Here is a 27,329-nt window from a genome sequence, read left to right as displayed (position 1 = left end):
AGTTGACCATGCAGAAGGCTTTCTTTATAGTCTCAATAAATTCAGTCAGTTTGATTGATCATGGTGAAGACATTACAGTAACTATATAGATGCAACAATCATGAAGCCTGAAAACTTTAATTTGTATAATGATCAGCTGTAAAAGAGAATTAAAATGTACACTATTAAAGGGTATATGTGACTATGATGTCCATTCTGACCGCTTTTAAAATGCTTTCTGTAACATTTATAGAATCTCACTCCTTCAGATGCAAGAACAGGAGGAAAGAGTCCATTGATGTAAAATCTATAACTTCTCGAAGCAGTGATGGTAAGAAGATACATATTAGAAAGTCAACAATCTTGCAAAACCAGCAGTCTTTCTTGCTGCTAAATCCAATAGCATTTTATTTGTCTTGAACCTGAGCTATAGCAAAGTCAGGAGAAAATAGGTAATTAAATGACCAGTGGGAAATATTTTGCAGATTACCGGTTGGTGGTGAATCTATTTGTAATTCCTTGGTTACTTAAGACCCTGGCTGAGATCAAATCATTTCAGCAGCTGCTCCACTTGGGCACTAGAATATTTGGGATCCCAATGTTAAGTGGTAGCCTTCTCACACACACACACACACCCTCTTCACATGGTTTGGGGGCCTCCAGAGTGGCCTTTCATTTTTTAAAATGTTGCCTTTGATTCTGTGCAATTTCTGCTCATGCATGGGGGATGGAAGTCGATCTTGTTCCAAATCTTGTAATCTTTGTTATCAGTAAGTGCTTGAATGTCCTAATCCCTGAAAATTGAGGATTTTGTGAAAATGCAGCTTTTATTTTCTCTCAGCCCCAAGCTTACAGAATCGTCGGTATTCATCTGTGGCAAGAATTCACTCCATGACGATAGAAGCTCCAATTACAAAGGTAAGAGTCCAATATTTTCTGAGGTTGTTTCAATACACAAATCTGTTATACTAATGGGCACAGCAAGATATATCAGCATCTGATGGAGAAAGTCCTGAATTTTTCAACCAAAAGGGTTATCTTTGACCACCTTGGGAATTTGTAGTTTATATACATCAGACAATGGTTCCATCTTGTTTATCAGTCTGCCACCCTGAATGTACACAGAGTATATGCATACAGCTATCCCATTGTGTAGTGATATTACATACTAGTGCTACCATGTGTGTTTATTGTAAATTATTAATTTATCGTCACCTCTCGGGGGAGGGGGGTCATAATTAAACAGACGACTGTGACTTCCCGAAAAACGTCCATACAGTATAAAAGAATATACACTAATGACCAATCTAAAAATACCTAGGTTGTATTTTGCACATGTGGAAAGGAAAGTTGTGATACGGTAGCTCACATTTAGGTCACAGATTGCAAGCTTTATTTTGTCATTTCTACGTGCCCAGTTATTGTTGCACGTGCAGAAATCCATGGCATCCAACCCACAGTTTATTACCGCATGTGAACTTACCAAATAAGTTTTTGTCACTTTCTTGAAGGATAAAAGTCTGTTGACGCTAGGGAAATCTGACCTTGTTGCTTAACAGGTGCATGAATGATGGCAGTGCTATTTATCTTTCAAATGTCTTTCGTGTAAACTTGCAGGAAACTGGCAATGGATACTTTCCTAAAATAGCAAATGGTTGATCGATGGGACCCATCTTTACTAATTCAAGCATATTTTCATCCTCAATAGGGTTGAGAGTTTGGAGCACATTAAATTATGTTTTCAGCTTTTTTGCTTCTTGTTGAAATATAAAATAAACTATTTTGGTGGTGGTTCTCTCTAAGAATGAGTAATAGTGTGATTTTTTTAAATTTTAAACTGCCTCATCTTTTCAGCCTCCTCAGGGGACAGAAATATTTTAAATATATTTTCTGTTAAAAATTGTATACTATTTTTCTCTTCAAAGAGAACTCAGAGCTCATACTAATTTTTTTTTTGTTGTTGTTTGGAAAATTCTCAAGCCATCTCTCCAGGGTACCTGCCCTAGGCAATTCCCAATAAATAACTAAAGTGATTAATCAGTTAAGAAATTGACAGTTCTTTTACAGTCTATTTATACTCAACAAATGTATGAAATCAGCAATGGGATTTTTATATACAATGCAATTTTCTTCTTTGAAACTCTACAGGTCATTAATATAATCAATTCAGCTCAAGAGAACAGTCCTGTAACAGTTGCAGAGGCCTTAGATAGAGTTTTGGAAATCTTACGGACAACAGAACTTTACTCTCCTCAATTAGGTACCAAAGATGAAGATCCTCACACTAGTGATCTTGTTGGAGGTCTGATGACTGTGAGTAAGAAGACAGCATCCCTTTAAGTTTATTGGGCAGTTTGCCCCTGTCTGAAGCTATACTCTGAATCTAACCACCTTGTTTTGCTTTGTAGTAGACACTGATCTGAAACAACTCTTTGCAGGGAAATGGGATCATTGTAGTTGTTGGTTCTAAAAGAATGTGCTCGTTTCAGCAAATACTTCTATATTTAGTGAAGTTGGTTGCTTGACTATTCCCAGAGGACCTTTGCCCTGGAGGGTTACTGGCAACCTGGAGCAAACAGCTAATTTGCAGTAACTTTTCTTAGCACCGTAGTGGTAATTTTCTCTACAGACATTTTAACTTCCCAGTCCATGTCTGACTCCAGACCGTTTCAATAAGGCTGCTTTATGAGAGGTCCCTGTACGAATTTCATATCCCAAGATTGCATTTCACATCCCAGGATTTTCACAGAAAAACAGACAATAGTGTGAGTTTTCACAGACTATAATACAGACACTCTTCTTATGGTAACAATAACCCTAAGGTTTTGCTCAGAGTCTACATCTATTAATTGCATTTTATTTCAGTCTCTTTATTTACAACATTCCTGGGTACAGTTCAACAGAGGAAAATAGAAAAATTTTGGGGAAAGATAATCGCCTATACATAGGCAAGAGCTGTAAGACTTGAACCTCTACTTACATCATGATGAAGATGATGATGATGATGATGATGATGATGATGATGATGATATAAGCACTATAAGGAACATGGTGCACACTAGAAAGAGTACCTTAAGCTCATGTCTGAAAGATTTGCCCTGGATTGCCATATTGGAGTTCTGTGCATACATATCATAAGAATATGCTGTAGCTATTATCTCAGTGTCCCTTCCATTAATCCCTCAGTCACTTTTGAATTCCATCAAATCTGGAAAATGTAGTAGAAGCTTTGGTAACTATTTCCTCACTTTGGCTTCAGAATTCAGTATCACTTATACTTAATGCTAGAAACTGAATCCTAGTGCCAGCTTCAAGTCCTCAAGGTGTGATATATGACAGCAATGTGAAGCTTTCTATACTTTTTAGGATGTTCAATAAAACAGCAAAGTGCATCCAAAGAAGGATACAGAGCTTACTGAATATCAGACAGCAGAGAAGTTTGACTTTATTGTTGTACAGTAATGATTGGTTAATGAGCCTCTTGTGGCGCAGGGTGGTAAGGCAGCAGAAATGCTGAGTACCCAGCTTGCTGGGGGGTAAACCGTAATGACTGGGGAAGGCACTGGCAAACCACCCCGTATTGAGTCTGCCATGAAAACACTAGAGGGCGTCATCCCAAGGGTCAGGCATGACCCGGTGCTTGCACAGGGGATACCTTTACCTTTAATGATTGGTTACTGGGCATCTGTAAAATTTCAATTTATTCTCAATAGGGATGCCAGCATCTAGGTGGAATGCCCCAGAATTACAGCTTATTTCCAGACAACAGAGACCAGAACCTTTGAAAGGTGGACTCTGTGGTATTGTACACCACTGACGTCCCTGTCCTCCTCAAGCTCTGCCCCCGCCCAAATCTCCAGGAGCTTCCCATCCTTGATCTAGCAACCCTACTTCTTCCCATCCCATGCCAGAGGTCAGGGGGGATCTGGCAACCCTACTTCCTAGCAGAATTTGATTTTATATCTAGAATCAGTAGTCTGTTTTCCCCCAGGAATAGAGTATTTATATAAGAAAACTATATATGGTTTTATGATACTTTAGATTACAATATTTAATTTGCATAGTTGATAAACTTAGTAACACACTAGATTGTTATATGTGTTTTGGATGCCCTAGCCCTTTTCTGTTTTAATTTTTTGAGAGTGTGTTTTCCTGTCTCTGCCATATTAAACCTACCATAGACAATATCTTTTTGCTTCCTTGTAGGATGGCTTGAGAAGGTTGTCGGGAAATGAGTATGTATTTTCTAAAAGTAAGTTTATTTATTTTATTTACAAAATTTTACTTTCAAAGTTTATACCCAACCTTTCTGCATTCATGAGATAAACCAAGACAGTTAAGACTAAAAACCAGACATAATACATATCTTTAAAAAAACATTAAAAAGAAGTAGGAAGCCCCTGCTAAGAAGCAGCTACGCCTAGTTGAACATCTGTAGCACTGGTTGGGGCTCCTTCTCACCTCCCTGTGGGGTGTTATCCTGGGGGATGGGTAGATGAGTTACACCGCTATCTTTTACCTTATAGGTTTGGATTTTTATGTCCTGTAACAAATGTTTTTAGTGGGGTTTTACTGGGGTTTTAGTGTTGATGGACTTATTATTGTAACCTGCCCCGAGCTGGTTCTCGGGAGTGGTGGGAAATAAAAATCCAAAAATAAATTAAAAAATAAAATAAATAAGCACATGTAGGGGAAGGCACTGGCAAACCACCCCGTATTGAGTAGCATGAAAATGCTAGAAGGCGCCACCCCAAGGGTCAGACATGACTCGGTGCTTGCACAGGGGATACCTTTACCATTACCTTTAAGTAAAATAATTAAAACCATGTTAAAATAACACGGGAGTGGTGGAAAGTGCTATCAAGTTGCATCTAACATGGTGACTTCATAGGGTTTTCATGGCATGAGATACTGTAGTCAGAAGTAGTTTGCCATTGTCTGCCTCTGAAGTGACCACTCTTCCTTGGTGGTCTCCCCTTCAAATACTAACTAGGGTCAACCCTGATTAGCTTCTGAAATCTGATAAGATTGTACTAGCCTGGGCCCTCCAGTTCAGCTGTAAAACACATACAAAAACATAAAAACAACAAAACATATAGCAGGAAAAAGGTTTCACTAAGGGAATGCTGGATGAAGCAAACAAACCTTCACTCATTGGCAGAAGATGGCCACAGAAGGGAACAGAAGTCTTCATGGGGAGAGGGTTCCAAAGTTTTGATGCCCCAACCAAGAACACTTTTACGTAACTTGACACCTGCGTAATCTCAGAGGGGCACCTGCAGAAGTTAGGATCACACGGATTTTGTAGCAGTTTTGTGTGCTTAAATGCACAAGTGTCTAGTCATATAGAAGGGGGATGAAGCTCAGTTTTAAAAGCAAAATAAAGACTCACACGATGTAGTCCCTGTGGAGAAAAGTGCTTGAGAAGAGACAGTATAGAGCTTTAAGCTGCACACTATACTCTTCTCCCATATGCCTTCTTTGCATGTCCTCCTCCCCAACCAGGGGGAGTCTTAGCCAATGGGCAACAGGGGCAGCTGCTCCAGTGCCTACACTTGAGGGCCTCACCCACAAAAAATGGAAAAGAAGAATAAGAACAGGCTCCTGGCCCCACATCTGGGGCTCAGGTGACCAGCCTCCACATTCTGCAATGGTCCCCACCCACTTTGTACAGGATGTATGTATAAAAAACAATTCCCCATGATGTATGTACATATAAATAGGATAATTTTGTTTAGTGATAGAATTGCTTGATTTGAACCAAGGCAGGTTTCCCCCCCCCCAATGGTTTCAATATATTCTGCAAGCAATTTCATCTTGAAAAATAAATACTTAATTAACAAAGAAAAACACTTAGTCAACAATTGTTTGTATTTTTATTGAACTGTACACAATGTAATTTCCTCTTTATATGAGGTGGGGGTGGCAGTGATCCTGAAGCCCCATTCTGGACTTTTGCCCAGGGCTCCAGACTCATCAAAGACTCCTTTGCCACCGCACTGCTTTTCATAAATTATTGGGATCGTTCAATTTTTAAACATCAAACTGACACAGTCTGGCTCTGTGTCTTAATTTTTACTGAATATTCTTCAAAAAACATAATAACTCTAAATAACCGTAACTAGTTTGCTTGTCATTTGGGCAGATATGAACCAGAGCCACCACGGTCATCTCTCAGTGCCTGTTACCATCAGTGACGTTCCACCCTGTATTGCACGCCTGCTAGAAAATGAAGAGAGCTGGGACTTTAATATTTTTGAATTGGAAGCAGTCACACATAAAAAGTAAGCCTTTTCTTCCTGTAGAGGCAGACAGAAATAGAAGGAGAGGACAATCATTGGAATGGTCATGACATGAAAGAAGCCTGTGCATGATTTGATTTGATGCACTGATCTGCCCCTGCCACAGTGGCGAATGTTGATACAGGAAGTCTGAGTAATTTGTGCTTCTGCTTTCTTGACTAACTCTGTAATGTGTGAAATTGAGTGTACCTTCTGAAACTGCTGAGAATAATTTTTCTTTTTTTAATTCCATATACATTTTGCTACTGATTGTTTGTTCTTTGTGAGCTGGGTATAATGGACCCTACATCCTTGTTATTTGTATGCCCAGAATTTCCTCCAAGTACACCTACATAATTTCACCTATCTAGTTTTCCTCAAAGTCCTCTTCAAAACCCACCTCCTTCATCAAGGCTTTAACACATATCTGTCATGAACCCCCCTAGGTTCCTGCCATGTTGGTGCCTGCATATTCTCACACTTCCCTGACTTCTCTGGCCAAGGCCATATAGCCATAAATGTGTCTCTTGAGAACCTCACTCCCTTCCTTTCCCAGCGGGGAGACAACCTCAATGAATGTATCAATCTTACTGTAAGTGTCCTTGCGGAGACAGCTAAGTCTCAACAATGTGCCAACCTCCCGATAAGGCTCCGGGCCATCTGGCCGGCCTGGGAATGCTTTCCTTTTGTCACCTATGCTCGCTCTCCCGCCGAAACCTTTCGTTCCCCCCTCCCTTATTCACCGGACCCTATATCTACCCTCCATGGTGCCTTTGTACTTTGTTATTATCAAGATCTTTGCTTAGGAGGATCTTGGCCTGCTTTAGCTATCTGTGGACTTTGCCTAATAAAGCTCTCTTTGAAATCTGCAACTGACTGTTGGATTTCGGATGCGCCTTTACCTAGGACTCCACAGGCTGGGCTCAGCCTGATTCCTGACAAATTGATAATAACCCACCCTCCCTGTTAATCCTCCCGTTGGTGCGCCTCGCTACCCATGGCTGCGGCAGCCCCGGAGGACTCAGGGTCTGACATCGTGGAACAGTCCCCGGACGGGGGCCGTCGGCACCTGGTCATCCACGTCCCCATCGAGCAACGGGCGGAGGACGGCGCGACCACGGTGCCCCTGGACGACTCGCCTGGCACAGGAGCCCGCGAAGTTCCCCCCGACGTCGGGGACCACCAGCCCTTGCCATGCCCGAGCCCTGCGAAGGATACTGCAAGTGCGACGGGGAGATCGCCCCCCCCTTCCCTCGAGGAGGAAGAAGTGGACGAGGCTGCCCCCGAGGACCCCGAAGAACTGGAGCGACTGGTCGAAATGGGCCGCCAAGTGGGGGTCGATTTCACCCGAGAAGGACGCCAACACCTGGTGCCCGCCGAGGAGCTGGAGAGCCTCATGCTGCGAGTGGGAGAGCAACGTCGGGAGAACGAAGCCCTTCGCCAGGCGCTGCGCGAGGCCGAAGAAGCCCGAGATCGCTGGAGCGCCCTCCCCGCCTCAGAGAAGGAGAAGAAGGGTCGCCTTTCCCTCCCCGCCTCCCTGGCCGGCGCCTCCGTTGCCCCGGGCATCCGTGCTGCTACGCGCCCCCCTGTGGGCCCCGGTGCCAAACCCAAGCTCCACAGCACCCCTTCCCTAGGGTACGGGACTCTCGAAACCTTGGGGGGGACCGCCACCACAGGCCTCCTCTCTACATTCGCCCCCCCCAGACGACTGGCCTACTCGCGCCCGGCGGGCGCCATGACCTGGCTGGAGGAGGACGATGCCGACACCGAACCCGAGCCCCGGCTGGGGTCAGACCGGGTTCCCATTTTCGACGAACCCCCTCAGGAACCCCGCCGCCAGCGGAGGGGAGCCTCACCATCACGTTCCCGGTCGGGGGCACCGGACCCCGGCACGTTTTTGTCGGGCCCTTGGGGAGAAGCCCCGACCCGGACCCCGACCCCTCCGGACGCGGCTCCTGCGCCCCAGGGGGGCCGCCGAGTGGGGGAGTGGGATCCACCAGCCCTCCCGAGGAGGGGAACCTATGCCCCGCTTGCCGGGAACACCCAGCCCCACCGGCCTCGACAGCCACCCCCAGCGGCCCCGCCACCTTCCCCGGTCCGCCAGCCGCCCCCGCGACAGTAGGACGACGCGGCCGCTCCCGGGGGACGCCACAACCATCTGGGCGGCCGGAAATTCAAGGTGAAATTCGATGGTACCTCCGAGAGACTCACCTATTTTTTGATTATGGTGGATGGTTTCTTAGCGGAGTGGGGGGACTCCTTCACGGACGAGGCCGACCTGGTCCGCACCCTGGGCTGCAACTTGGAGGGCAAAGCAATGGACTGGTGGGTCACGCAGTACGAGAGGGGGACGGCGGCAGCTACCTCCTTAGAATCCTTCAGGACCGCCCTACAAGAGGCTTTCCGGGACCCTTTTCGTGAGATAAAGGCCACGGAGGCCCTGGCCAAGCTGAAGCAGCGGGGCAGACCCCTGATGGACTATGTTATCGACTTCCGCGCCACGTCCGCCCGGATCACCACCATGAATGAGAACCAGATTATCACCGCCTTCCTGGACGGCCTAGACCGCCCCGTGGCCGACGGGATCTTCAACCGGGGCCCGCCCGAGGACGGGGACCTCCAGCAGTGGATAGAAGCCGCGGGGGTGATTGAGGCAAACCTAGCCCGATACCGAGCCTACCAGCGCCGCCAGGAGGCGGCCCGCCTACTGCGCACGTCGAGATCCGAAAAGACCCCCAGCGCGCCCAAGCTGATCGCCGCCCCGCCCGCTCCCGCGCCGGTGCCCGATCGGGAAAAACGCAAGCAACTGGGACTCTGCCACGAGTGCGGGGGGAAGGGGCACTTCGCTTCTGTCTGCCCGACGCGCCTGGCCAAGACCAAGACCCCCTCCCAACCGGAGAAAAGCAAGCCTCGCCCCTCCTCGGATCGCCCACGCCCGCCGGACAAGCCGGCCGGCAAATCCGGGGGGCCCCGGGCGCTTCTCGCCCCAGCCGCCCCTACGCAAGACGAGGAATTCTCGCCCCAGGCGAGCCCCGAGTCGTCTCAGTCGGACGGGTCGGGAAACGAGGACGGTCCGTCTTGCCGGGCGCCCCTCGGCGGACCCTCCCAGTCGGCACACCGGCGCCCCCACGACGAATCCTACCCCCCATCCTCCTCCCGGCGATTCTAATCAACGAGGAAGCGGACACCCGGGTCGAAGTCCAAGTATGCGTGGACTCCGGGTGCTCGACCTCCCTAGTGGCCCCAAGTATCGCGCAAGCCCTGGGGGCCCGACAAGAGGATCTAGCCAAACCGATCATCATGCGGCAGGTCGACGGCGGCCCAGTCGGGGGGGGGGCCATCCGTCACGCCACCAACGCTCTGGCCCTCAACCTGGGTCCTCACTGGGAGCGCATTTCGCTGACCATCGCCCCGGTGACTGGGTTCTCCATCCTGCTCGGCATGGACTGGATGGATCTCCACCGCCCCGAGATCGACTGGGATGAAAAGCGCCTCATCTTCTCCCACCCAAACTGCAAGCTGCACTTCTGGTACCGGGACCGACCAGACGAGCCCCCGGTCGCCATCGCGGGGACCGTAGTCCCATGGTCCGAGAGCCCCGCCACGCTCAACCCCTGGCTGCGGGCGATGGGTCTCTACCCCGGGAAAGACGAGGGAATCCCCGCCTGCTACCGAGACCTTGCTGAGGCGTTCTCTGAGGAGGAGTGCAACCAGCTCCCGCCGCACCGAGCCACCGACTGCGCCATCGAACTGGTCCCCGGGGCGAAACTTCCGAAGGCTAAACTCTACAATATGAGTCCGGCAGAACTTCGAGAGCTTCGCTCCTTCGTGGACAAGAATCTGGCCCGCGGATTCATCCGTCCAGCCACTTCCTCCATGGCGGCTCCGGTCTTGTTTGCCAAGAAGAAGGACGGCACCCTCAGGCTTTGCACGGACTACCGAGCGATCAACGCCGTCTCCCGGGTCAACGCCTACCCCATCCCGCTCATCAAGGACTTGCTCAGCCGCCTGGGCGAGGGGCGAATCTTTACCAAGTTGGACCTAAGAGACGCCTATTTCCGCGTCCGAGTGGCCGAGGGAGACGAGTGGAAGACGGCCTTCAACACCCCCCTCGGACAATTCGAGTACCTCGTCATGCCGTTCGGTTTAAGCGGCTCTCCCGGCGTGTTCATGAATGTAATCAATGAAGTGTTGCATGACCTGCTGTACCGGGGGGTGGTGGTTTACCTGGATGATGTGTTGATTTACTCGAAAGACGAGGCGGAGCACACTGCGCTGGTGCGGGAGGTTTTGCGCCGCCTCGCCGACCACAAGCTGTACGCCAAGCTTCCCAAATGTGAGTTTCACAAATCCCAAGTGGATTTCCTGGGTTACCGGGTCTCCGGGGAGGGAATTGGGATGGACCCCGCGAAGGTCCAGGCGGTTCTAGACTGGGAGGTTCCCCGTACCCGCCGCCAGCTCCAATCCTTCCTGGGGTTCGCCAACTTTTACCGGGACTTCCTCCCGGGGTTCTCCAAGGTCACCCTGCCCCTCACCGACCTCCTAAAAACCAAGGGGAAGGGAGCTAGGGACGGCCGCCCCGGGGCGCCCCTGCCCTGGACCCAAGAGTGTACGCAAGCATTTGAACACCTCAAGCGGTTGTTCACCTCGGAACCCATCCTGGCCCACCCCGAAACCGACCGGCCTTTCGTGGTACAGGTGGATGCCTCAAACGAGGCTATTGGCGGGGTGCTCCTACAGCGGGGGGAGGGGGGTAGACTCCGGCCTTGTGCCTATCTCTCTCGCAAATTCTCTCCGGCCGAGCGGAACTGGCCCATCTGGGAGAAGGAAGCTTCTGCGGTGAAAACCGCCCTCTCCACCTGGCGCCACTTCCTGGAGGGTTCCACCATCCCCTTCGAGGTCTGGACCGACCACAAAAATCTTGAGGCCCTTCGGAAGCCCCGCACCCTAAGTGCGAAACAAATCCGCTGGGCAGACTTCTTCTCGAGATTTGATTTCACTCTCGTCCACATCCCGGGGCGGAAGAATTTCATGGCTGACGCCCTCTCCCGCATGCACCCGGGTGAGCACCGCCCTCCCCGGGTCGACACCATCTTTACCCCCAAGCAGCTGGGCCTACTGGCCCAAACCCGCAGTCAGACCAGGGCAGGGAAGCCCACACCGGACCCCGCCCCGGGGCCTCCGGGGGCCCCCCCAGCAGTACCATTAGCCGAATTCCGTTCAGCCCTGGGCCCCGACCCCCAACTTGCCGATCTCCGCTCGCAGCTCCGTGCCCACGAGGGGGTCTGGTACAAGGGGGACCGCTTGTATGTCCCCGCGTCCTTGCGGAAAACGATTCTGGAACTTTGCCACGACAGTAAAGCCGCGGGGCACTTTGGCTTCCTGAAGACTTGGGGGCTGCTCCGTCGCCAATTCTGGTGGCCTGGGGCTCGCCAGGACGTAGGTAAATACGTCGCCGGTTGCCCTGTGTGCCTAGCGCACAAAAGGGGGGTGGGTAAACCCCAAGGACTCCTCAAGCCCCTGGAGGTCCCGGAGCGCCCCTGGGAGATCATCTCCATGGATTTCATCACGGACTTGCCCCTTAGCCAGGGGAAGACGGTGATTTGGGTGGTAGTGGATCAGTTCTCGAAGCAGGCGCATTTCGTCCCCTGCTCCGGCCTGCCCACCGCGCAGCGCCTGGCCGAACTGTTCGTATCCCACGTGGTACGGCTCCACGGGTTCCCACGCAAGATTGTGAGTGACCGGGGGGCACAGTTCGTTGCTAAGTTTTGGGGAGCCCTGATGTCTTTGGCTGGGGTGTCCCGTGGCCTCAGTTCTGCTTATCACCCCGCCACGAACGGGCAAACCGAAAGAGTGAACCAGGTCCTCGAGCAGTACCTCCGCTGCTTTCTGAACTACCACCAGGACGACTGGGTTTCCCTCCTGCCATTGGCGGAGTACGCCTACAACAATGCGCCCCACTCCAGCACAGGGAAGTCCCCCTTCGAGGTGGTGCATGGCTACGCTTCGCCCCCTTTTCCTACGCTCACCAAGCCCCCCGGGGACCCAGCGGTCTCCCCACCGGGAGTCGACGAGTGGGCAACCAGAGTACGGGAGGCATGGGGGGAGGTTTCGGAGTCCCTCACTAAAGCCAAGGCGGACTTTAAGCGCTGGGCGGATCGCAAACGGCAAAAACCCCCTTCCTTTAGCGTGGGGGATGAAGTTTACATCTCCACTAAACATCTCAAAAATCGCCGCCCTTGCAAGAAGTTGAGCTACCAGTTTGTGGGTCCCTTTAAGGTGGTGCAAGTACTCAATGAAGTCACGGTGCGGGTGGAGTTGCCAAAGGCTTACAGCAAGGTTCACCCCGTTTTCCATGTGAGCTTGGTCAAAAAGGCCCCCCCTCCGGACGACTGGCACCCACAGTCGCCACCTCCTCCCCCCATCATGATAGGGGAGGAGACCCACTATGAGTTGTCGGACATAGTTGATTCCCGCCTGTTCCGCAAACAGCTGCAATACTTGGTCTCTTGGAAAGGTTTCCCTGACTCTGACAATGAATGGATTAACGCGGAGGACGTGGCCGCCCCCCTCCTGCTGCGGAGGTTCCACTCCAAGTTCCCCGACAAGCCCGGTCCCGATCCTAATGCCGCGGGCGCCCGGGGTGGGTAAAGGGGGGGGCCTTAAGGGGGGGCGAGTGTCATGAACCCCCCTAGGTTCCTGCCATGTTGGTGCCTGCATATTCTCACACTTCCCTGACTTCTCTGGCCAAGGCCATATAGCCATAAATGTGTCTCTTGAGAACCTCACTCCCTTCCTTTCCCAGCGGGGAGACAACCTCAATGAATGTATCAATCTTACTGTAAGTGTCCTTGCGGAGACAGCTAAGTCTCAACAATGTGCCAACCTCCCGATAAGGCTCCGGGCCATCTGGCCGGCCTGGGAATGCTTTCCTTTTGTCACCTATGCTCGCTCTCCCGCCGAAACCTTTCGTTCCCCCCTCCCTTATTCACCGGACCCTATATCTACCCTCCATGGTGCCTTTGTACTTTGTTATTATCAAGATCTTTGCTTAGGAGGATCTTGGCCTGCTTTAGCTATCTGTGGACTTTGCCTAATAAAGCTCTCTTTGAAATCTGCAACTGACTGTTGGATTTCGGATGCGCCTTTACCTAGGACTCCACAGGCTGGGCTCAGCCTGATTCCTGACAATATCTCTCAGCACTGAAACCTAGCCCAAGAACACATATCCAGATTTGTTGTTAGTCTTCCTGCTTTTCTGAGCCATTTCTTTGTCTATTAATGGTAAAATTTTAGATTGTAGGCTTTTCAGAGCACCAGTCATCATAAGAAAGTGATGGCAATGTTTTTAAAGGCTTCTTTGAAAGGCTGCATTCAGATGTCATGACAAACAGGTGTGTCCATGATTGTCAAGTACACCTCTTTTTTTTTCCCCATGCTTCCTTTCCTTTCTTCCTTTTTTTCCCCTTTCCCTCTTTATGCACAGAATACTTAAGGAAGCCTCAAAGCGAGCCCTGATTCTCCATTACTTCCAGTTATGTGGGTGAATTACAGTATGTTTCTTCTCCACAAACCAGGATTCTAAACCTCAATTTAATCCCCTTTTTAAAAATGCAGGCAGCTGCATAGCATGGAAGGAAGTGCCAAATCACCCAGGCACCTCCATTTGGAAGTTACAGTGAACTGGAGTCTGAGTGAAGTTATCACCTGTTGAGGGAGGAGTGAAGAAAATATACGAGCACCTCAGCAAATGGTGCTCATTCCCATAATGGACAAACCTGTTTGTCATGTTATGAGAATGCAGCCACCAGCAATAACATGGATAAATGGATAAACACTGGCTATCTTAACTTGGTTAACTTTTCTTGCTGTGTTTCAGGCCACTAGTTTATCTGGGAATGAAGATTTTTGCCCGCTTTGGGGTCTGCGAGTCTTTAAATTGTTCTGAAGCCACACTACGAGCCTGGTTCCAGGTGATTGAAGCCAACTATCATTCCTCCAATTCCTACCATAACTCCACCCATGCAGCTGATGTCTTGCATGCCACTGCATTCTTTCTGGGGAAAGACAGAGTTAAGGTACAATCTCTGGTGTATTACTAACACTTCTTCAGTATTTGAGAAACTTATAAGGAGATCATGAAGGAAAACAAGCCAAACTCATTTTAATGATAGAAAGATAGAAGATTACATTAGGGAAAATACAAGGATAAGTCAAAGTATTGCTACTGGGATTCCAATTCATACATTTATTCCAAACAAAACGATATTCTTGAAGGACACAGGAGGATCACAGGGGCTTACTATTTAGAAGTTTAAAGAAAATTAGAAACTGCATTAGTGAGAAAACATCCAGGAATGTTGCACTGAGGGATTTTTTCCCCATCATGACAGTGCTCCTGTTCATTCTTCAAGGGTAGCAAGTGTGATTCTACAAGAAGTGTGATTCTACAAGAGACCTCACCCCACCTATCCTACAGCCCTGGTCTTGCCCCTTATTTCTGTTTCTAATACTCAAAGAACATTTAAAAGGAGCACAATTTGAGTCCCTCAAGGATGCCAAAATGATCGTTTTGACTTGGTATAAATTGAAGAGCACAGAATTCTTTGGGGGAGGGTTAGAGAGATCGAAACACTGCTTTCCAAAGCGTATTAGACCCAGATGGAGGACATGTTGAAAAACAATAGCTTTACATTGTGCTATTTTTTTAATAAAGGTTTCTATGATTTTGTAGCAATACGTTTTAACTTACCCTTGTATAAGAGAATTTACCTACTAGGGGAGACTCAATACAGAAAGTCACTTCTCCCTGCAATGAAGTTTCCAAGGACGAATTGGACCAATGCTTACAGGCAATGATAATCTATCTCAGTAGGCAACTTATACTTTCAGCAGAATAATGTGGCAAGTATTTCCTGGACTTTACCCCTTCAGGCTGCAGTAGACAAGACTGTGTATGAAGAAAGCTCTGCCCCCAAAACAACTCTGTTTGAAAAAGAAAGTAGATTGGGGCCCCGAAACAACTGTTTGAAAAAGGAAGTAGATGAGAAAGTAGATTGGGTTGAATACATCTTCCTGACATACTGTAGTTTATGCAGGGGACATTGTTGTTTTTTAATGTGGAATAGTCTTCAGACATGCAGACCACCTCCAGTGGCCCTCAGTGATACCATCCAAGAAGGGCCTGTTCATGTTGTGATCTTTATTAATTGGCCCAGTGTCTCTTCACACCAAAATGTTATCTGTAGGTTCGTGATACAAGGACATGGATAGTAACAGCTCTTTGGCGATTCCCAAGTGGTAGTTCACTATCTGCAACAAATTATGGAAGGCTAGTGCATTGGTGATCAGGTACAGATTTGTAAGCTACTGCCTAAAAATATTTTGCTCATGGGTGAGGGGCAGGAACCAAAGGAGAATCCTGAACAAAGTTCTGTTTTAATTCCTTTAGGACATTCAAGGAGGCAGTCTTCTCACTGGTAGTAACTGCAAAACAAGTTATACTTTAAAGAGATACACATTAACATAAAACTTTGGCACTATCAGTATGGCCCTGTCTGTGCCATAGATCTCAAGTGTGCTATTTGGTGGACTGGATCTTGTCTAAAATTTCTGGAAGAACTTCTGTGCACAGAATCATGGTTTACTTGCTTTTAGCCTGATTTTATTATTTTAATCTATTGTTTTTAATATTTGCTTTATAACATTCTAACCTGTCTTGGGTAGTCAAATGCTCTGGAGAAAGGTAGGCATATACTTTAAATAAATAAATGTAAATATCCTCCTCACATTGCAGCCCAAAAAGACCCCTAAATGCTCATCCTGGTGTAAGGGTGACTCCCAGAAATAGTTTGAAGGAGTATCAGAGGTCTGCCAAAAAGAGAAGAAATGACAAAATCCTCCGTTTGAATGTCCCCTTAATCTGAATAGTGACATTCAGTTGCAAAAGAGCTATGATTTAACAATAGTAACTGTGAATTGAACTGAAAAGGCAGATAAACAATACTAAGCAAACTGTCAGAGTTAAAAGAATGTTGTTTTTTAAACTCATCATTTTATATTTAATAATTTATAAACATCCAATTTCATAAAGAAATGTCACCTCATGGTATTCTATGGTTATTCGCTATTGTAAAATTTGCATTTTTAGACAATATTTGTGATATGCAATGATGGGAAATGTAGTCATTGAAAACTAACATTTCATTTCCCATAGACAGAATTTCTTCAGATAGGGTACATTTTATAGAATATAAAAATTTATATTTATAGAAAAAGGTCACCTCGTGCTGATATTCTAAAAATTCTTATTTATTTGATTTCTGTCTGATCTATCTCCAAGGCACTCAGGAATACTTGACGTATTTTAATTCATGTGTTTAATTATGTTTCTATTTGTACGTTTATGTTTTATAAGTCTCCTGGGCCTTGTGGGAAAAGTGAAATATAAATATTATCCTCAAAGCAAACTGGTGAGGTTCCTGAGAGAGGATCATTGCAGAATTTCCTTGGTTCTCAAATGCATAACTGCTAATCTCCCAACGATGTCTTGATAAGTACTGATGAATCAGACTGTCTTTCTTGTAGGGGAGCCTTGATCATTTAGACATAATAGCTGCATTGATTGCTGCAACAGTTCATGATGTGGATCATCCAGGGCGGACCAACTCCTTCCTGTGCAACGCAAGCAGTGAACTAGCTGTTCTCTACAATGACACCGCAGTATTGGAAAGCCACCACACAGCTCTAGCATTCCAGCTTACAGCAAAAGACAACAAGTGCAATATTTTCAAAAATCTCAACAGGTTAGCCTCTTTAGCCTTCTTCCTTGCTTTGAGCTTCTAAAGAGTGCCTGAACAGGCTACATGTGTGTTGTATGTTAGCGATCCCCAACCTGTGGGCCGCGGACCACATGTGGTCCTTCAACTAATTGGAGGTGGACCCCGAAGGACGCCTTCTCTCCCCCCCCCCCCCGGCCCTTTACAACATACTTCAAGTGTCATTGTCCCCCATCACTCCCAGAGTGATGGGAGACAATGTGGCATGTCTGTATCTTATTTTGAAGGGATGTTTAAACATTACCATAGCGATCAGAGAGCATTAGGGGAGTGGTTGAGAGTAGAGGAGTAAACTACCCCCCCCCCACCGGGCCTCAGTAAAAGGCGTTGAGTGGTCCCCGGTGAGTGGTCCCCGTGATAAAAAGGTTGGGGACCACTGTTGTATGTGAACACTAACCCTAACAAAAATTTTATATAATGTAAGTGGTAAATATCTGAAATTTTGTGAATGCCTTGTAAATTCACAACTGTGCAAAATCTCAAAAATACAAACCTGAAAATAGTCACTTGTCTAATTGTGCTGTTTGGCTGCTGTTCTACTTTCTAGAAATCATTATCGGACACTTCGTCAGGCAATTATTGACATGGTTTTGGCAACAGAAATGACAAAACACTTTGAACATGTGAATAAGTTCGTGAATAGCATCATCAAGCCCTCAGAAGAAAGCAATTCTAATGTAAGTGGAGCATAAAAACATGCTCTTTTCAGTTGATATATTTACAGTTTACTATGGTCATGTGTTGTAACAGCAGTCAGGTAGTCAGGGTTTGTGTTTCATTCATGCATACAGAAAGCCCAACAGCCATACCCTGATGAGTCAAAATGTTTCAAATCTTTTCTAATGGTATATGAGAACATGCAAAATAGTCTTATACCGTATAACTCACACCATTAGTAATTGCAGCCTAGTACTGAACCCCTTGGACAAGTAGCAGGATAAACATGTAATAATTTTTTAAAAGATAGATTAGAGAATTATTAGACAATAACTCTAATTAGAGAAATATTAGAGAATAACTGGCATCAGATCAATAATATCTCAGCTGGTTTCTTTCCCCAGCCCACCTTCAGGTGGAGTTTGGAGATCTCCCAGAATTACAACTGATCTCCGGACTACCATCAGTTCTCCTGGGGAAAATGGAGGGTGGACTGTAGGGGGCATTATATACTGCTGAGGTGCACCCTTCTTCTCAAGGTTCCAACCCCAAATGTCTAGGTATTTCGCAACCTGGAGTTGGTAACCATACTAGGGTTGGATCCTGCCTAAGGATTTTCACCAGTGGAACATGATTTTCCCCTCATCCCTATGGCAGTACAAAATGCCTCCCAGAATCACAGGATTGAGGGGTTTCTATTTTTATATTATTTATATAATATATAATATTGTCAAGCAAAATAGCTGAATGCCTAGCAACAGCCACTGAAGAAATCTGTTCCTTAAGGCACTTTTTTATCACTAAAATGTTTTAAACCACCATTGTTTGGGGGAAATTTTAGATTTCAAATGTTTCTGCTAACCAGGGGCATTTCTCAGGTTTGTAGAAAGATCTGCCTTGTCTGTTCACTGCTCCACTGCACAGGATTTAAGTATTGTCAGATTTTGCCACCTTCTCTCTTTGAATGCATCCAAGATATACATGTGAAAAGGGTGCATCACCTCTACCTTTATTTCCTTCCCTCTTCCCCTTGTCTAACAATCTTCCCCTTCTTTTATCTTTTGGGCTGATTTTACACTCCCTCACAGACACATAGAATTGTTGTTTAATTAGTTTTTCAAGTTTTTCTGCAAATCTGGGGATTCCCCCAAGTTTGGAGGAAAATAGGCTTTCTGTCAGCGTGGACATGATCAACAGATTTAGATATCCACAGATTGGCTCATACTTGACTATTAGATATGTAGATGATGATACGATTACGTCTAAGTCTAAATAAAGAGAAAACTTTTTGTATTCCCTTGTACTTAACTTATGGCTTTCAATGCCGAATGCTGGGTAGTTGTGAAGTTTAATCACATTATGGCATAATTTAAAAATTTGTATTGGCCACGTGTTCACAGGCCATGAGCCCCAAGACTGTCCTGCTTTATTGTTTTGCAGAGTGAAGGTAGTGACTGTGACTGTACAACTAATCTCAAGAATTTTCCAGATAATCAAACACTGATCAAGCGCATGATGATTAAATGTGCAGATGTTGCAAATCCATGTCGACCTCTAGAATTGTGCATTGAATGGGCTGGCAGGATTTCAGAAGAATATTTTGCACAGGTATGGAATTTTTGTCTGGAACTGAATAATAGCCATGTAGAATTTAGAGAAAATAAACAGTTAGCAAAAGTCTATTAAATTAAACAGCAAATAATGTAAATTTTCCTTACATGCTCCAGCAGTAGGTAAGGATACCATTATAAAGAATTGCATACTTAACTTTTTTTAGTTTTATTTTCTCTTTAATCTCTTGAGCTATTCTACCTCAGACATACGAAGTTAATTACAGCCTCATATAATGGATGTAGGAATCCAGCCAAGGTCCACTTAGTCTAGCATTTGGCTGTCACTCGCCATTGAGCTACTCCAAGATTCTAGTTTAAGATGTGACCTTTCTCTGTTTTTTTCCTAGTATCTGTTGTTGGCAGTTACAAAGATACTAGTGCGTTGTGCCTGCAAAGGCACAAGGGTGCTACATAGTGCTATAGAGGGAGTGCAATCACATTACCTTGCCCTGCCCAAATTGCTTTCAGTGACAGGCAGAAGCTGTGTTCTGGTTCTCATTCCTAATCCATATCAGGATGTGAAAGCAGCAACACCCTCAGAAATGTTGTGCCACATCATTTGTCTTGAATCAGCATTTTTCTGGAAAAATTAGGATACCATCATGACCCCTATTTTAGATCAGGATTGTAATGGCCCGCTTCTCCCGTGAAAGTTCTTGCATAAGCCAAATCAATGCACTGAGCTTAGGCCAGGTTGTAACATGATGGTTAACTAGGTAATGCCCAGTGCTTATTTTGTGCTCAGCAAATGGCCAGTGCTTGTTTTTCTTATGCAGCTTTGCTAAAATTGGTTTTGTTTTCTATAGACCGATGAAGAAAAAAGACAAGGACTACCCGTTGTTATGCCAGTATTTGACCGAAACACATGTAGCATCCCCAAGTCTCAGATATCCTTCATCGATTACTTCATAATGGACATGTTTGATGCTTGGGATGGTAAGAAGTTCCATTATTCTCAGTTGAGGAACTAATTCTTTTGCTGCTTCCCCAAAATAGGAACAATGTATGTGACTGTAATTCTGTCTAACCAGAGTCAAACCACACACACACACACCTGGCAGATCTGTGGGAGGAGAATTGGACAGGAAAGTGGTTTTACAGGTCAATGGTGAATGCAGGTTTCTAAAAAAACACCCTCATCACATTTTATATTATCTTAAGGGTGATTTTACAGTAAAGGACAATACCCAAATTATAGCTTTAAATTGCTGTTACATGATAGTTGTAGTAACCAATACATATTTGCATCCAATAGCTTCTCTCTTGAAAGCATAGCACATTTACTTTTTAATCTTATTGTTCAGAGACATTTTGAAAAGTTGCAGTTTTTTCGGAGGGTTATTCTTCCTTGTATATGAACAATATATTCCAAATCTTTCTTGAAAACATGGTATATCAAACTTTTCTACTGCAAAAATTGCATTCACCTTGCATTCTTTCTTCTTCCTTATTCCAGACAGGTCTGCCTTTGGGACATCTCCCCATCCCCAATGCTGGGTCCTTTAACCCTCTGTCTCTCAAGTCTGATCTTTTAAAATTATATATTCAGTTTTCCGCAGATGTGCTAATTAAATATTTGGGTGGAAAACAGTACAAGAAACAACAGTCAAAGTCAATAAACTGCTTGGAGAATCAGAAACTTCTTTAAAAAAGGAGACATCTGATTTAAGGCATAGTTCTAAGAATACTTTGTTGCTTAATGGGATATTTGGAGTAAGTGCAATCAAAATCTTGCACATGGATATGGAGTTTATAGAACTGATTAACATCTAGGGTTATATTAAGGGTTGTGTGGAACCAAGTATAAATTCATTTTCAGTTAATTAGAGATTAACAGAAAGGGTCCTACTGTGGATGGGAACGAGGGTTTCCTGACATTTGCACTGTGCAGTCCAGCTTTTTGCAGTACAGTATTGGTTCTCTCTTCCAGCATTTGCACACCTACCTGTTCTGATGCAGCACTTGGCAAAGAATTACAAACATTGGAAAACATTAGATGAGCTGAAGTGTAGAAGCCTCAGGCTTCCTTCAGAGAGCAACAGTGGAAGCTGAAGCAAAGAAGTGAGACAGCATGGCCTACCACTCTCACTGTGAACCATTTACTGGTATGGACCCAAAGTGGGGCAGAATTTCCTTCACAATGAAGTAACCAACTGGGCAGCAAGGAGAAAACTATTGTTTCTCGCTTTTAAATAGTACTAAATTCTACCAAAACTTTGTTTTTATAAAGATGATGATAATCTAGAGACCAACGGATGCTTTATAGAATTACTGTCTTTGTGGCACAACAGGTCCTTTTAGAGATAGTTTTATAAAAATGTTGCACTTCAGCATTTGGTATAATTTTGTTTTCAGCCCAAAATTCATCATGCATATAAATCTCTATAGGAGGGCAGTATGCTATTAAAACATGTTTCTCTGGAGTGGCAACCAAGTTTTAATAAAGCTTGCAGAATTTGATGGAACCTGCTCCTAAGATGCCAAGAGAGAATAAGAGTTGTTTTTTATACCCCACTTTTCACTATGCTATTCTTAAAACAGCTTACAGTCACCTTCCCTTCCTCTCCCCAAAACAGACATCTTGTGAGGTAGGTGGAGCTGAGAGAGCTCTAAGAGAACAGTGACTGACCCAAGACCACCCAGCTGTCTTCATGTAGAGGAGTGGGGAATCAAACCCACCACACTTTAACATTACACCACGCTGAGAAGAGACAGGGGATAATTTTGTAAGGGGAAAAAAACCAACAAATTAAACTGGTGTTTGTTTATTTTTTTAAGATGGTTAATCTTTACTGAATGTAAGAACAGGTGTGTCACACAGTTGCAAACCTTGTTCTGTTTCATTTGCCCAGAATCTTCTCTAACTCTCCCTCTGAGTTCCTGTATGATCAGTGTTTTCTTGTGGACTGCCATGTTGGGGCAGTTTGCAGGAACAATGAGGATGTGCTCACAATTGAAGTATCTGGGAAAATTGCATCCTCAGCCTGCTCAGTGGAGTTTCTAGACACATAAGGAACACCTGCATTTGCTGTTTGCTTGCTTGATCAAATTATCACTAAGAAACATTAGAAATTTGATCAAATCCATATTTTTCTCCGCCTCCTAACAGGTGACAGTGAGCCATATTGTGGAAGTTTATACAAGCAATTATTCTAAACTGCCTGCCTGCCACAGTCACAACACAACATTATGTCTCCTCTTCTTTAGCACACATATGTTTAGACTAGGTAATTTGCTGGTGTGACTGATTTTAGGAACACAGTATGAAAGATGCTTACATATATGAGCCATAGGTTTAAAAGAAAACCCTTATACATGTGAGCCATATTTTACAAAGGTCTCCTGAATGCACACCAATGCAGAGTCCTCCTAGTCTCTCTCTCAGAGAAGGGAAACCCCTGCACATGCATTGTCTCTGTCAGAGGGAAAGGAAACCCCTGTGCCTTGGTGTTCTGGATTGCCGCCATAGCAGCTATGCATAAAATCTTGACCTTAACATTCGGAATGCGAGATTATGTATGTATTAATATAGAGTCCTTGACAACCCAAAATTGTGTCACTATTCGATGTACATTGCTTCAGGCTATCAAGCTATCTCTACATAATTTTAAGAAATTAAGGAATTGAGCCCTAATAAGGTACACTTCATTTTAATAGTGTTAAGGCAAACATGTAATGTACATTTCAGTTTATTTTCAAAGTTTGAAGTTTATGCTGCAGTTATCAAAGCACAAATATTTTTATATTTGTTTTGATCTCATTGGGAATACTATTTGGGGAGAGTCCTCTGCAAAGCTTCACTATCACTTAATTCATTTTTGCTGGGGTTTATGTAAGAGACTTTTCTAGCAAATTGTGCCATTGTTTTTATCATGACTATCAGTTTTGGACAGCAGCATTCCCTGTTATATCTTCATTTAGACCACTGGCTTATATAATCAACTTGTTACTTGGCTATTAGAAACTAATTCCTTCTAATTATTTTGCTAATATTTAACATCATGGATGACAAATGGCTATAGGAAGGCTGAACTGTATACGATTTAATAGAAAGTATTACATTGCCCTCAAAAAAAGAAAGGTTATGGTCCCTTTCATAGGGCTGCTTAAATCATTTGGCTTCTGTAGACAAAACAGATTTATTATTATTATTGATGATGATGATAATGATGATGATAATGATGATGATGATTTGTTTACCGCCACTCCCTGACTAGCCTGCTTGTGACGGTTTACAATGTTAAAATGGTAAAATACAATAAAATATTAATTATAAAATTCCAATAACCCCTAACATGGCAGCAACAATGATCCCTGAAGAACTATACCCACCCCAACAAACCGCTCCTGCCTTGGGGAAGATGGAGAAGACATATAGATGTCTGGTTGTCTCTCTGAGAAAGGGACCCCATGATCTTCCTTGCCCTAGATTCAACCAAATACCTGGTGGAAGAACTCTGTCTTGCAGTCCTGCAGAACTGTGTAACCTCTGACAGTGCCCTTAGCTCTTTGGTAGCTTATTCCACCAGGTGGGATTTTTTTTTTTTAAATCCTTTTTAAAGGTTTCTCACACCTTAAGGATAGAAGGCTGCCTACCCACCATTAATGAAGCATTAATCTGGGGCATCCAGAACCTGTTTTGCTTCTGTACAGACTCTGTGTATGTGTGGGGGTGGATACATTGTGTTCATAAGGTGTATAAAACTTTTCCGTTTGCCTTCAGAAGCCAAAAAAGGTTCAGGGACCTAAATTAATCTGGTCTCTACCTAGTGTTTTATGCTAAGTCCAGGAAGGTAAACCAGACAAAATAAATACACAGTATTACAACTGAAGGAAAAATGACCATGATTGTAGCTTATATAATGTGCCAACATTTTTCAGTGTTTTGTATCAAGTTATGTAAAATAATGTAAAACATTCATATAATTTTCATGCAGAGAAATGTATAAGCTATATTTTTGTTAGAATTGTAACAGAACCCAACTTTGCTTGTGATGTATTATAATGCTACATTATGTAGTTTAAAGAATGGTATGCTGCTGTATCTATCATCGCTATTATATACTACTACTGATACTGATGCCTATGTCCAATTAAATTTTAATTAATTTTTATTAACATAGGTCCAATTATATATTTTTTTCTTTTTCCAGTCAATTCAGTTTCTAAGGAATCACAGAATAATCAAGGTGGGAGACTACAAACAATGGAAATATCACATATACCTGGAGTTGCCAGGTCCCCCAAGCAACCGGGGTGGGGTAGGAGACTTACCAGGAGCAGAAGGGAAGCCTAGACTATGTCACTGGCAACATCACCTCCGGTACCCACCACTTCACATTGAACACACATCATCACATTTGGCCACAACACTCTGATATTTGGAGGGGAAATTTTAGTTTTTTGCCCAAGTGCCAGACTGATCGTGACATTGCTGACATGATAACATCACTTCTGGTACATGGTAGAAGTCATATCGCTACATCACCGATGACACAGCATTGGCTCCTGTTCAGTTCCCCAGCCAGCCAGCTGATCAGCAGCAAGGGGGGCAGGGCGTGGGGGTCCCCCACCTCCAGCCAGAGTTGAATTACTTCTGGAGGGACATCTAGAAAACATGCCTGCTGATTTTTGAGTTTTTGCTGAAAGACTGCAACCCACCCATGTTGAATTATATCTAGACTTTCCAATAATGGAAGTCTTAGACAACCTAAAATTTGCTTGCTTCACACACTTATTATTTATTTATTTGTGTATACAACCCATTGGGCTAAATACAAAATCAAAGTAGAAGGCTGATAGCCTGGCCAAGATGGCCCATGAGTTTGCAGAGAATGGGAATAAGGCCCAGCACTAGCTGCATTGTCAGGATTTTCCTTGAGGTCAGTCAAATCCTGACCTTATTCTATTTAACTAAGAGGGTGAGCTCAGTTGAAAATCGGTTAAGCAAGGCCCAAACTAGATGTGAAGGCATCTTTGTGGCTGTCACAGGGACATTGTCCCCATTTTAAAGTGTCCATAGCATGATCTTGTCCCATATACATACTTCTTATTAAGTGCTGTAACAGCCACATCTACACCCCTGCACACACTTATTAGGACTGAGCTCTTGAACACTACTTTAAAACAGTAGTGTCCAAGACTCATTATGCACGGGGGGGAATAACGCACATTCGGGGTGGAATGGCGGTGACTAAAATCACCGATAACGCATGGTGCCGGCTGCAACCAGCCACGTTAGTGAAACGCGGAAGAAAGCGCAGCTTCCGGGTGACCGGGGCGCAACCAGAAGCGGCGCCGGGATCGCCGTGTGCATAATCGGTTACTCTGGGGTTTGCTGCCGTTGCACCCCGTCCCGTGCATAACCGGTGTGCTTTGTGTCTTCCCCCTCCGCGTTTTCCATGTGACCCGAAATCGCCGTTTCAGCGGCCATGCATAATGGGCCCAACTGGAGACTTTGTGGAAGCAGTCATGCCCAAGTGATTCAGTGTTGCCAAGTCAAGCATTCGAAACTTTAGGACATTCAGGGCCAAATAAACATCCTCAATGGACATAGAGGCCAGAAAGCTGGCCTCCTGCAGGCATGGATGGTAAAGATGTAATATCCCTATGGATTAGCTCAGTAGAGAAACTGCCAGAGGGATATGAGCAGCCAATTGAATGGATCTTTAGAACTCATTTAATCTACATCCCCTAAAGATGCTGGTCCCATGACTCAACATATTAAACCTAATAGTATTTTAAAATTCTAATGAAAAGGGCTTTAAGATCCATTAAATGCAAGGGAGAGGGCTTTATATTGTTTCTGTGCCAATGCAAAAAGTCTGGACAGAGATAAGAATAAAAAACTTCAAGAATCTGGCCACAAGGAGCATTTGGTGTCATAACTTACTCCAAAGTTACACAAACCTGTTCAACAGACTATTTTGGAGTGTGAAAAATGACAAACTGAATCTGCCTCTGGAATCACCCCAGAGTTTAAAATCATGTTTTCTTTTATGGCCCCTCAGTAGATGATGCCCGGGGGGGGGGGGGCACAGAAATTGATATTATATCCCTTTCTATGCCTGCCATATTATTTTTCTCTGAGAGACTGAGAGGACGGAGGCAGGGAAATGCAGCTGCTGATACTAACATTTTATCTATTTTTTCCTTCTAAACTATAAATTACTTTTGATTTTATGCTTTTGAGAATGACCTCAGCTACATATTGGAGGTCTACAGTTTTATAGCTGTTGTTTTTTGTGACAGAAACCCTGAAACTTTACTAGCGCTCGAGAGTGCCATCTAGAGCATCTGAGAATCTGGACACCTGTTTATATTAGAATAACCCATTCATTTCCATTCCACACTGGACCATCCTGCCAGACAATCTGGTACAAAGGACAATCTGGTTTGGTATTTATCATGGAAGTTCAGAGCCATTACCAGGTGCTCTAAGGGATGAGACAATATTTTATAATTTTCTGATGATTGGTAATGGTAGCCTCTGATCTGAGATGTGTTCTACACTGGATTGGTGAAATCAGCTAGTCACTCTTAGAGACTGATTCAGCTCAGATTCACTGACCATAAATACCTGCACATTTGGGATTTCCTGTTGTCTTCAGTGGAAAGTGGAGTCCACAGGAGAGTGGCTAGGGCTTCAGGATCCCTCTGCCATCTCGTTATAGCTAAGAAACCGGACATGCTCTGAGTAATCTGCCACAGCCTAGGTAATGTGTACTTAGATGAGTTAGATCAATTTTATTACTTTTTATTTGAAAGTCTGTGTGTTGTGTACCTTTTCCCTCTATTTTGTTTTGCCCTTATCTTTTCCCTTTCTTCACCCTTTAACAATGAGCCATTTTTATAGACACTTTTGTGGCTTCACTTTCTTTCCCACATGGCTAGACTGCATGGGTGCTACATTGTTTGTTATATGGTATTGTCCATGTCTTTTGTTACTTTTTCATTAATCT

At 44.9% G+C, this 27,329-nt stretch overlaps 1 protein-coding gene across 5 annotated transcripts in view; it reads left to right on the top strand.

Annotated features, from left to right (window-relative positions):
• The window catches only part of PDE8B (phosphodiesterase 8B), a 64,495-nt gene extending 40,009 nt beyond the window's left edge, over nucleotides 1-24,486 (top strand). For 3 of the 5 annotated variants that reach the window (XM_077347341.1, XM_077347340.1, XM_077347343.1), the window contains exons 12-22: nucleotides 233-310; nucleotides 821-897; nucleotides 2,128-2,292; nucleotides 4,186-4,231; nucleotides 6,125-6,263; nucleotides 14,140-14,338; nucleotides 16,848-17,065; nucleotides 17,646-17,775; nucleotides 19,196-19,363; nucleotides 20,175-20,304; nucleotides 21,299-24,486. In XM_077347341.1, coding sequence (XP_077203456.1) covers nucleotides 233-310; nucleotides 821-897; nucleotides 2,128-2,292; nucleotides 4,186-4,231; nucleotides 6,125-6,263; nucleotides 14,140-14,338; nucleotides 16,848-17,065; nucleotides 17,646-17,775; nucleotides 19,196-19,363; nucleotides 20,175-20,304; nucleotides 21,299-21,420 — 1,472 coding nt within the window. In that variant the 3' untranslated portion in view covers nucleotides 21,421-24,486. Of the gene's footprint in view, nucleotides 1-232; nucleotides 311-820; nucleotides 898-2,127; nucleotides 2,293-4,185; nucleotides 4,232-6,124; nucleotides 6,264-14,139; nucleotides 14,339-16,847; nucleotides 17,066-17,645; nucleotides 17,776-19,195; nucleotides 19,364-20,174; nucleotides 20,305-21,298 lie in introns of those variants that run through there. The other 2 variants (XM_077347342.1, XR_013233066.1) reach the window with 2 other exon arrangements.
• Nucleotides 24,487-27,329: the final 2,843 nt, after the last annotated feature.

Source organism: Paroedura picta, chromosome 7, assembly GCF_049243985.1.
Source record: "Paroedura picta isolate Pp20150507F chromosome 7, Ppicta_v3.0, whole genome shotgun sequence".
In the NCBI taxonomy this organism is placed as follows: domain Eukaryota; kingdom Metazoa; phylum Chordata; class Lepidosauria; order Squamata; family Gekkonidae; genus Paroedura; species Paroedura picta.
This window is presented reverse-complemented; position numbering and strand designations above follow the sequence as displayed.